The sequence below is a fragment of the Diplotaxodon limnothrissa genome, linkage group LG3, assembly GCF_057381915.1.
Source record: "Diplotaxodon limnothrissa isolate DT_005_m linkage group LG3, D_limnothrissa_male_GT1.1, whole genome shotgun sequence".
Taxonomy (NCBI): Eukaryota; Metazoa; Chordata; class Actinopteri; order Cichliformes; family Cichlidae; genus Diplotaxodon; species Diplotaxodon limnothrissa.
Window position 1 is genome coordinate 40,403,261 of NC_140598.1, and position 12,252 is coordinate 40,415,512.

At 39.6% G+C, this 12,252-nt stretch overlaps 1 protein-coding gene across 1 annotated transcript; it reads right to left on the reverse strand.

Moving 5' to 3' along the window:
- Positions 1–1,939: 1,939 nt before the first annotated feature.
- Positions 1,940–9,953, reverse strand: LOC146635837 (uncharacterized). Its single transcript, XM_085349171.1, has 3 exons — positions 9,623–9,953; positions 9,006–9,083; positions 1,940–4,759 (listed from the first exon to the last, which is right to left on the reverse strand). The coding sequence occupies exon 3, from the start codon at positions 4,749–4,751 to the stop codon at positions 3,648–3,650; it is 1,104 nt and encodes a 367-aa protein (XP_085205297.1). The 5' UTR covers positions 4,752–4,759; positions 9,006–9,083; positions 9,623–9,953; the 3' UTR covers positions 1,940–3,647.
- Between the last annotated feature and the right edge of the window lie 2,299 nt (positions 9,954–12,252).

A 12,252-nucleotide genomic window follows, 5' to 3' on the forward strand; every position in this document is an offset into this window, starting at 1 on the left:
TGCAGGACGCATATCCCTTATAGAAGTAATAAAGCGTTAAATGGCCTATTGAGCAGTGTTTTGTCTTCCATTGGATGCCTCTGAGGAATCAAAAGAACTCAGCGAAGTGTTGATATTTACAATAGTGTAGAGCTGGGCGATAGAACGATAACGATATGTATCGCGATATAACTTTTACTCGATAGAGAAATTAAGCTATCGCGATAGACCTCGCCGCTCTTGTCCTCTTTAAAAAAAAAATTAAAAATTAAAAAAAAAGGTCAGCCGATCCAAATTCAGTAGCGCAGAGCCGAACCAATAACAGCCGCAGCGTCACGTCGCGTGACTTGTTACGTACAGCACAAGTGCCAAGCCGCACGTGTGTTTGTTTGGGAAGCAGCCAGCGGGTAATGGAGGAAATTAGTGTGCCGACTAGAAAAATCAACCGAAGAGAAAACAGATGACGGTTCCAATGCCGGAGAGACTGTCGAACGGAAGAGCCATAGAAGTTCCGTAGTGTGAAGGTATTTCGGCTATTTCAAGTCTGACAAAAAACAGAGTAGCGTGCACTGTAAATTGTGCTGAAAGCAAGTCTGGAAATACAATAAACTGGTGCATGCATCACACTGTGCGCCACGTTATTGTTTCGGTGAAATGAATTTCTACAATACTGTTACTGTTAATTCTACTCTCTGCAGTGTTTAAATGCTTACATATACACACAGTTACTGTCCGTCCACACATACGACTCGGTTCTGCTTCTATGCCCCAGCTTTGTTTACTTTTTCCCACCGAGGCTTCTAGACTTCTGATTGGCCAACATTTCTGCACGGTTAGGAATCTAGCGCCACCTGCTGCTTTGGCATGTTCATAGCAGCGTTTTCCTTCATTTCTGCCTTTATGTGTGGACGGGATTATTTTTTAAAACGAAAACGGAAAATCTCCGTTTTCAAAAGTACCCGTGTACGTGTGGACGTAGCCTCAGTCTCTGACTGGAAGCGCTAATTCGTCATTCGGCTTTTGTCAGACTAAAGTAACTGTTAAAACTGTTTGAAAAGCTAAGCTATACAACAAGGAGAGATTGAGAATTTCCTTTTAGTTCTCAGTTTATTTGATATTGACAAAAGTTAGTCAGTTTTGTCTGTTCTTCTGTAAAACAAACTAAGATTTATTTTTAGAATTAATACTTTATTTCTAAGTGGAATTGACAATTTAGTCTGTTTCATTTGTTCTATTTTGAAACTTAAACGCTTTAGCGGCTGCCTTTTGTGTAGTTTGCAATATTTGCCTTTATTTATCTGAAAAAGTCTCATGTTCCTTAAGTACATCTACCCTGTTGAACTTATTATGGGAAATAAATATTTAAAAACAAGCTGCTGATAATTTCACATTTTACTTGTGAGCAACGGCACATTTAAATCTTACAAATATAGTTATTTGGCTTATATCGTGATAGATATCGTTATCGCCTGAAATGAAAAAAACATATCGTGATATGAAAAAATCTCATATCGCCCAGCTCTACAATAGTGTATGCAGTAGTGTAGCGAGGAATTCCCAGACCTCTACATTGGATAGACCAAACAACCACTTCATAAATGCATGGCACAACATAGAAGAGCCACCTCAATGGAACAAGATTAGGCTGTCCATCTGCATCTAAAGGACAAAGGTCACTCGAGGATGCCAATGTTCACATTTTGGACAGAGAAGACAGATGGTTTGAAAGAGGAGTGAAAGAAGCCACCTACGTCCACTGTGAATAATTATCTTTGAACAGAAGAGATGGTTTACGACACCAACTGTCTGCCATTTCTAATCCAATTTTGAGATCCCTTGCCAGACGCCTTAACAACCACGGTCAGAATACGGTCCTCTCAAGTTAGTATTGTCATGATGGTACTGAGTGACAGACAGAAGAAAGGACTCACAGACAGGGAAATAAACGCAAAGAGGCAGATTTATTGTTGTAGCAAAAAAATACTCTCAAACACCAAAACATACAAAAATACTAATAAACAAAACCACACACATACACAACCCAAGAACTGGAGGTTTCATTAGGAACATAATAATGATGAAACAAGAATAGGTATGTCCCAACTGCTGAACACAGAAACTAAAACTAAGAAACTAAGCTGGGAAAAGGGCAAACTGGGAAGACAGAAGAGCAACACCAAACGCAGTTCAGACACAAGCATTTCATTGCATATCGTAGTTTGTATGACTGTGCATGTGGCGAATAAAATTAAAACTTGAAAGTAAAACAAACTTGGAGAAAAGGTTGATAAAACAATGTGAAAAAGAGGGTGTCAGGTTTATATTGTTGATTGTCATTTATGCTTAGAAATATTTACTCATATATGCTTAAGAGTTTATAGTCGATGTCATATTGATAGGGGTCTGATCCTTAGTAGTCTACAAGGCTTTGTGTGCATTCCAGAGTGTTCTGGCATTCACACCCACATCCTGGGAGCATGGGAGAGGTCGTACCTTCTTTTATTGTTTCATGGTAGGATAAACACATCTATATCTGTTTTAGTATAAGTGCCTTATGTTTAGATGGACTGCTGGACTTCCAGACCAGCAGGTTTAGGGAAGTCGTTTATGGGGTCACATTCTGACCCCACACACACACACTTACACACACACACATACCTACTCACACACACACACACACAGACAGTACTCTTTGTTCACATATATACCTACGTAAGACGTCATGTGTTAATGAGCCTATGCATATTCATGTAACCTCAATAAAAGAGCAGTGTTACGAGGGAGCAGACGAGAGCAACTGGAGTCGGGCGAAGGAATGGCGCTTGTCCAGTTCTCTCCCGTGCACAAGAATCATAAAGAACTTTACCTGCTTGTGTCTTGAACGTTCCAGCAAATAGGTTTATGCTACAAACCTATCAGAGGGAAGGTATGATAACAGAACCTAAAGACTAGAAATTACAAATATTACATAAAGCAGAAGAACAAATACAAGAACAGAAATAGAAATAAACACTAAATATTACAATATTCAATAAAACTGAAGCTAGAAACCGCCAATGCCCCAAAGCACAAAACACTGGGTCAAGACCCAGTACTATGACAGTTATAGGAGTCTGCAATCTTAAACTTAACCTCCTAGGACATGGCATCCACATATGTGGACATCACATTTTGGGTTATTTAGACCAAAATACTAAATTTTGCTTTACAAGGGCCTGATATCCACTTACGAGGACATTATACTGCTACTGTTCTATCAAAATTGTAAATGAATATCCTCATATGTGGCTCTTATTTTTCTTAAAAACAAAAATAAGGTAAAAAAAGAAAAAAAAATCTGGTAATTCTTTCTTTTGATGTTCTTGGGCCCCAATATGCCCAAATATCAAAGAGAAATTAAAAATGCATGCCGTGGAAGAGTTCGGGTCTTAGGAGGTTAAGATGATTGACCAGGACGTCCAAAAGAACTTTGTCAGAGCAATGTCACATTGGTCTGCCAGTTTTGTCATAGCACGACATATAGTGTGGATTTTCTGATGACTCAATAATATTTGTTATAAATGAAAGACTTTCCACAAATTTCACAATTACCATAATTCAACACACACTATAATTGCAGTGTGAACGATCAGATTTTTTTTGAATGTGTACATAGAAGTAACAGCCTTTTAGCACTGACTGCTTAAAAATGAATTAACTCCAGTGTGGATTAGTTGATGATTTCTTAAAGTATCCATGCGACCAAAACCCTTTCCACACTGACAACAGACAAATGGTTTAATGCCAGTGTGGATGGCCTGATGTTCTTTTAAGGTTGTATGCAGAGTAAAAGATTTTCCACACTGATCACAGATGAATGGTTTCAATCCAGTGTGGATGAGCTGATGTTTTTTTAAGCTGCCACTCTGAGTGAAAGCCCTGTCACATTGATCACAGCTGAATGGTTTAAATCCAGTGTGAGCGAGCCGATGTTGTTTTAAGTTGCCATTCTCAGTGAAGGTCTTTCCACACTGATCACAACTAAATGCTTTCAATCCAGTGTGGATGAGCTGATGTCTTTTTAAGCTTCCACTTTGAGTGAAAGCCCTGCCACATTGATCACATCTGAATGGTTTAAATCCAGTGTGGATGAGCTGATGTTTTTTTAAACTGCCACTCTGAGTGAAAGCCCTGTCACATTGATCACAGCTGAATGGTTTAAATCCAGTGTGAGCGAGCTGATGTTGTTTTAAATTGCCATTTACAGTAAAAGACATTCCACACTGATCACAGCTGAATGCTTTTAATCCAGTGTGGATGAGCTGATGTTTTTTTAACTTGCTATTATGAGTGAAAGCCTGTCCACACTGATCGCAACTGAATGGTTTAATGCCAGTGTGAACGAGTTGATGTCTTTTTAATTTGCCATTGTCAGAAAAAGACATTCCACACAGATCACAGCTGAATGGTTTAAATCCAGTGTGGATGAGCTGATGTTTTTTTAAGCTGCTACTCTGAGTGAAAGCCCTTCCACACTGATCACAGCTGAATGGTTTAATGCCAGTGTGGACGAGCTGATGTATTTTTAAACTGCTATTACGAGTAAAAGCCTTTCCACACTGATCGCATGTAAGGCTTCTGTTCCCACTGTCAATGCGCTGTCGTCTTCTGGCCTGCTTCATAGTGGTAGAAGTCTTCTCCACAGGGATCACAACAGGTTCATCTTTACTTGCAGGAACTGGTTGGGTTATGTTGCAATCATCAATGGACCGAGGTTTCGACATGCTTTCCATTCTTTCGCCTACAATGACAAAGAACCAAAACAGTCACATGCAGTTATGGAACGACCAAACCTACAAAGTGTACATATGACGCCACATTGCATTCTTAGAACCTTACTTCAAATTAAGACCATACTTCCAAGAAAGAAAATCCACATATGCATTTACGCATCTATATACATCTACATACTTATATACAGACGTGGACAAAATAGAATAGAATAGAATAGAATTCAACTTTATTGTCATTGCACATGCACAGGTACAGGGCAACGAAAATTGTTGGTACCCTTCGGTCAATGTAAGAAAAACTCACAATGGTCAAAAATAACTTTAATCTGACAAAAGTAATAATAAAGTTTTTTTTTTTATAAATCTTAACCAGTGAAAGTCAGCTGAATTACTTTAAAAAATAAATGCATGAAACAGGCCTGGACAAAAATAATGGTACCCTTAGAAAAAAATGAAAATAATGTGACCAAAGGGACATGTTAATCCATGGTGTGTCCAATCTTGTAATCAGTCAGTGGGCCTATATATAGGACTCAGTGTGTTGATTGATGACATGGTGTGTATCCCACTCACCATGGACCAGAGGAAGCAAAGGAAAGAGTTGTCTCAGGAGATTAGAAAGAAAATCATAGACAGGCATGTTAAAGGTAAAGCCTATAAGACAACCTCCAAGCAGCTAGATGTTCCTGTGACTACACTTGCACCTATTATTCAGAAATTGCAGATCCATTGTACCGTAGCAAACCTCCCTGGACATGGCCGCAGGAGGAAAATTGATGACAGATCAAAGAGACGGATAATCTCAATGGTAACAAAAGAGCCAAGAAAGGCTTCTAAAGAGATCCAAGCTAAAATTCATACTCAAGGAACATCAGTGTCAGGTCACACCACCTGTCATTGTTTGAGCCAAATTGGGCTACATGGGAGACAACCAAAGAGGACTCCATTGTTGAAAACAAATTATAAAAAAGCCAGACTGGAATATATCAAACTACATGTTGACAAGCAACAAAGCTTCTGGGAGAATGTCCTCTGGACAGATGAGACAAAAATTGAACTTTTTGTCAAGGCACATCAGCTCGATGTTCACTGACAGAAAAATGAAGCATATCAAGAAAAGAACACTGTCCCAACTGTGAAACATGGGGGAGGCTCGGTTATGTTCTGGGGCTGCTTTGCTGCATCTGGCACAGGGTATCTTGAATCTGTGCAGGGTACAATGAAATCTCAAGAATATCAAGGGATTCTGGAGAGAAATGTGCTGGCCAGTGTCAGAAGGCTTGGTCTCAGTCGCAGGTCATTTGTCTTACAGTAGGACAATGACCCAAAACACACAAACACCCAAGAATGGCAAAGAAGGAAACATTGGACTATTTTGAAGTGGACTTCTATGAGCCCTGACCTCAATCCTATTGAGCATCTTTGGAAGGAGCTGAAACATGCAGTCTGGAAACGGCGCCCTTCAAGTGGGCCAAAATACCTGCTGAGAGGTGCAGAAGTCTCATTGACAGTTACAGGAATCGTTTGATTGCAGTGATTGAGTCAAAAGGTTGTGCTGCAAAATATTAAGTTGTGGGTGCCATCATTTTTGTCTTGGCCTGTTTCATGAATTTATTTTTTAAATAATTCAGTTGAAGCATAGTTGAAAAGCAATATCTGACTTTCATTGGTTAAGATTTATAGAATTTTTATTTATTATTACTTTTGTCAGATTAAAGTTATTTCTGTGACCATTGTGAGATTTTCTTTCATTGACCAAAGGGTACCAACAATTTTTTCCATGTCTGTATACCAGATGCTGATGTTTACTTTCCTTTTGTCATTTATGTTGGAAGTGATAACAGAGCTGTTAATTTGGTTCACAAATCCCTCAGTCAGAACATTTATTATATTTAGATGGAAGCAAGCGAGTTAACTCCTTGGTAACTTCTAACTTAGTTAAATGTCATAAATTCCGTGTTCATGGATGTTAAACTTAATTGTTACACCTGGTAGAACAGCCACACTCATCTTTTTATTGATGGTGAAAGAATTTAGACAGTTTTTCAGCTCTCAGTAAGGCTGCAGTGGTCATTTGACTTTGGGACCTGCACCAGAGTTTGGGCCCAGACATGGCTAATGACATCAGACATAAAGACTGGATAGTGCTGGTCTACCAAGTCATAACCAGGTCACTAATAGGCAAGTTAATTAATACAGTTGATACACTTTAAAAAACAAAACAGGTTAGCTGAACGAAAGCACTTATACTGCGGACAACCAATACATGTCATCGTCCCAAAAAACATGGCCGCTCCAACGGCTTCAAAATAGTTTTAAACAACAAAGATTTAATGAATAACAAAAAAAAAAAAAATTGTAGTTATTCTCAAGTATGTTTTTTGTGTAGTGGAGATAATTTGTAACATATTTTGAGTAACTTGTCATAATAGTCGGGTTTCCTTTTAATGAAAGCAGGTTGAGAACCTGACCTGGTAAACTAACTGAATAATGACCTCATTGAATTGAGCTGTTTCTGTGGAATGACTCGTTCTGAAAACTGATGAGTACATACCATAAATATACATTTTTAAATATAAACAATGTTTTACAAGTATTTCACAGACAAATGAACAATTACAAACAAGTCATTAATAGCGATGGGTATCAAAACCCAGTTCTTGTTGAGAACTGGTTACCACTGTTTCAATTCCTTGGAATTGTTTGCCATTTTTGCAAACGATTCCATTATTGATTCCAGTCGCCCCGAATGACGTCACCATGTTGCGGAGCGTCATTTACCTGGCAGGAATCACCGCGCCTAAGCGGCTCAAACGCTCAAAAGTTTGGTTATACTTTACGAGAACGGATGACAACAGGGCAACTTGCAATACTTGCAAAGTAGATATTTCATTTAGAAATAGTTAGCTAGTTTAGTGTTTTCTGTTAATTTATGTTGTAAATTTATGTTGCATGTAGCACCTTGGTTCCTGGAGGAACGTTGTTTCGCCTCACTGTGTACTGTTAAACTGTATATGGTTGAAGTGACAATAAAGCCAACTTGACTTGACTTGAGGAGGAAACACTACGAATATGCAAAAGCATTTGCTCACAAAACACGCGATGACCTTAAATCAGGGCTGCCCAATCCCGGTCCTCGAGAGCTACTATCCTGCAGATTTTAGATGCATCCCTACTCCAACACAGCTGAATCACATGGTTTGATTACCTCTTCAGCATGCCATCGTGTTTGGCAAAGGCCTGATAACAAGCCATTCATTTGATTCGGGTGTGTGGGAACAAGGATGCATCTAAAAGCTGCAGGACGGTAGCTCTCGAGGACCGGGATTGGGCACCCCTGTCTTAAATGAATGTCGTGGTTTTAATTCCGCTCCAGACTCGTGAATCTCAACCCAGCAGCGGTAAAGTTTGCACGTCCTCTCCCGTTAATACGGCAGGTAAATAATCAACTAACAGTGCATATTATGTTAGCGCGATCTGCCTTATTACAAAACCTGCCATTACTGTGCATTTAGGTGACCATGATGAGAGAGACAGAGTCTGGATCAGATGCTGGCAGTTCTCGCTGCAGTCTACCGGTAGCGTCTCCTTTCAGGCCAGGATAGACGAATGTCACCGAGCTGTGACTAAGTTTGTGGTAAAAGGCTTGAACCCATTTGCCACAGCAGATGCCCCCGATTTTCGGTATGTGAATGTGTTTAATTGTAGGCAGGGACATTACTGGATATTCTTGTGTAATTGCTACAGAATAATTTATGTTACCCTTTGTTATTGCTACAGAAGAATATTTATTTTATTATTTTACATTTACAATTTTTTTTCCTGGGGACCCTGTGCCCATTGAAAAGCCGTAGGCTGTGGATCTCTTATCTCACTGTTGGGTTTGTAAGGCCGTGTTACTCCTAAATTTCTATCTTGTTCAAAGAGAAGATATAAAACAAAGTTCTAAGCTAATCGACCTTAGTGTTCTCCTTTTTAAAAAAGAATCGATAAGAGAATCGATAAAGAATCGAATCGTTAAACAGAATCGAAAATGGAATCGGAATCGTGAAAATCTTATCAATACCCATCCCTAGTCATTAAGATATTCTAGTTGCTTTACGAAATTTTTCTTCAGCAGTGATCTGTCTCTCATTTGGGAAAGACAGGCAAAATGTCAGTGTGTACAGAATTAGATGTTATTATTATTAATAATAATCAAAATAATTACAGATTAATGTCTGTAGAATAATGTTGGTGATTTTTCTTTGTCACCTTTGATGAAGAACCAATGTTTCTGACTACAGGTGCTGAGATGCTGCTCCAGCAGACTCTTCGCCTCCTGCCAGTCACCTGCGACAGCAAAAAGATTTTTATTTTTTAATCCAGTTAAAATTATTGTAGGGCACTACTGCAGACCATTGTATTGTGTAGCATTATTGTGCCTCGTAGGTTCAGCACCAACATCAGAATCAGAAAAACCTTATTAATCCCAGAGGGAAACTAAGTTGTCATAGCAGGAAATATACAACAAACAACATGCACTCACTGAGCTTACGAAGACAGGGAGCTGCTACAACAGCCTGCCGCTAGAACAGCGTCATCTTAAAAGACACATTACTGGTTGGTGATTCTGTTATTAAATGTTGAGTCTGTTGTATTCTATCCACCTCATCAAATCATAATACTCAGTACAACATCTTCATTTGAAGGAAAACAAATAGCTGAACACAAACGATTAAAAAAAAAAACAAGGTCCTGCTGGAAGCTCCAAGCAGACAAAATGACAGGGGCTGAACGGAACGTACAGCCGAAAACAAAATTAGCTAAGAGAGAGAAACCCTGTAGACAGTTATCGAGTGAGGCAACTAATATGATTATAATGTACTCACCCTCGACCCCCTCTCAGAATAACCCGAACTAAAGATACCCCAGCGGAGAAGGCCGGCTTTGTAGTTGGACTAGGACTAGTAAAGACAGCTGGCTCACTCTCCTCCCATGTTAATGGCTACCTTGCAAAGAGACCAAGCTGTCCGAGCTACGAGAGCGTATATGTTTCCAATTACGCATGAGAAACAGAAACGTGATCTGCCGGAGACCAGAGGGGCAGCAGTAAGGAAGCTCAGTACAGCCCACACGATATTTGCCTCAGTCGGCTTGAAAAAAACCTCAAACTCCTTGATAACAAGTATGATGACTGTGGTTACACTCTTTCTTCTGAAGGCCTACTTTGTGCTCTGGGCGGGCACGCGCACTACGTCTTCTTCGTCTTTGTGGTTTGTCGGCGGTTGGCAACAAACGTTGGCAAACAAGGATGTGGTGCAATACCGCCACCAACTGGTTTGGAGTTTGTTCATGATTCGCTCATACCAAATAATAACACTAATAAAAAAAATAAAAATAAAAATAAATAGATGAATACTACCGCATATATACATCCTCGTATCCTTCCATACAAATCAGCCTGTTTTAGAAACAGGCTAATAAAGCCCCCAAAAACTTTCACATCTGGATTTCCTTTTCAAAAATCCTTTATATCTTGCTTAATCTTGTTTTCCCCCTGGTTTTAAATTATATAACTTCTTTCTTCCTGATCTATTTCAGAGTGCAACAGAACATGTTCTATGTTTGTCATTTATTCCACAGCGACTACATTTCCCCCCTTGATGTATCCCTGTAATGAATAGTTTACAGTTTAACCCAGTGTGTCCAAAAATGAATCTCCTCTCTCCTGGTGCTCTCTGTACTTCTTATGTGTCCTGTTTTCCTTTGAATAGAATAAAACCACCCCCTTGTCCTCTCCTCCTCCCACCGCTACCATCTTTTCCTCATTTTCTGTGAATTATCATGCTCTCCATTTCTGCTTTGCTAATACTGATATTTAAATGTATCTGATCTCCTTTAACAGTATGTTTTGCAATTTTATCTGCCAATTTTATCAGCTTTGTTATTATTTTTATAATTATGTATTATACTGACAATTTCATTCACACAGCATTCTATATAAAACAGCAAGTATATGTAAACTATCAATTCCTTTCTGCTTAGGCGATTGTGGCTCAAGAGTTGGGAGTTTGTCTTGTAATCAGAAGGTTGCGGGTTCGAGCCCCGGCTTGGACAGTCTTGGTCATTGTGTCCTTGGGCAAGACACTTCACCCGTTGCCTATGGTGGTGGTCAGAGGGCCCGGTGGCACCAGTGTCTGGCAGCCTTGCCTCTGTCAGTGCGCCCCAGGGCAGCTGTGGCTATAATGTAGCTTGCTATCGCCAGTGTGTGAATGTGTGTGTGAATGGGTGAATGACTGAATGTAGTGTAAAGCGCTTTGGGGTCCTATGGACTAGAAAAGCGCTATACAAATGCAGGTCATTTACCATTACCATTTACCATCAGATGATATCAGCTCAGCACATAAGCAAATCACAGAAGAATGGGGCATAACTGAGAAGGTGATTGCAGTTGTCACAGACAATGGTGCAAATATAGCTGCTGCAGTTCATAAAGCTGGATGGAGGCATCATACATGTTTTGCACACACACTGAATTTAGTTGTAAAAGACAGTGTCAAAGCTGTCCCAGAAGTGGTGCAGGTGCTGGAAAAATGCAGTCGTGTCCTTTTTTCACCACAGCACAAAGAAGCTCAAGGATATTCAGCAGTTGAAAATTTCAGAACACAAGCTAATTCAGTCAGTAGATACCTGCTGGAACTCTGTCTTTTACATGTTGGAGTGGATCTGTGTGCAAAATAAAGCCGTGACCACAGCCTAGCTTTTAGGGAAGAATGCATTGTGCTTAAATGTGGGAAAATTATCCCTGATTAAGGAAACAGTTGATGAAGAAGTAACACAGGAAGTTTAATCTGAAAAACATGTTTAAGTCTCCAAAATTATTCCACTTGTGTCACTCTCATGCTCCCACTCTTAACTGTAAGCTCAACACCTACTGTTGGTTCTGTCTCAGGGCCTTCTACTTCAGGGTCTATCCCGAGTCCTCCACCCGAAGGTCCTGCTGCAACAAAAGGACAGATTTTGACATGCAGGTTGTGTCAAGCCAACATCACCTGTCAGCTTTCAGTGATGTACTAATTAAAATACGCCGGTACTCAGAGGAAAACCTAATTCCCTGAAATAAAGATCCATTGGTTTGGTGGCAAGAGCATGAACAAGCCTTCCCATCCCTAAGCAGACTTGCAGTGAGATACCTAGGAATTGTTGCTTCTTCTGTACCTAAAGAGAGAATCTTTTCAAAAGCAGGAGAGGATGTGAGCAAAAAACGGTGCAGATTTAAAGGGAAAACTGTAAATATGCTTTTGTTCCTAAACAAAAACCTGTGAATAAGGGAATGTGTTACTGTCAAATGTTTTTGCTGAAATGTAAAGCCAAGATAAACGTTAAATGACATGTTTAATTATTTTGAAGGGGAGAATCTTTGGTTGCCAGTCTTGAAGAACACCAGCGCATATCCACACATGAAAGATGGAGGGTCCAGATACTTATTTTACACTTAATGGAGCACTGTGGGGAGTAT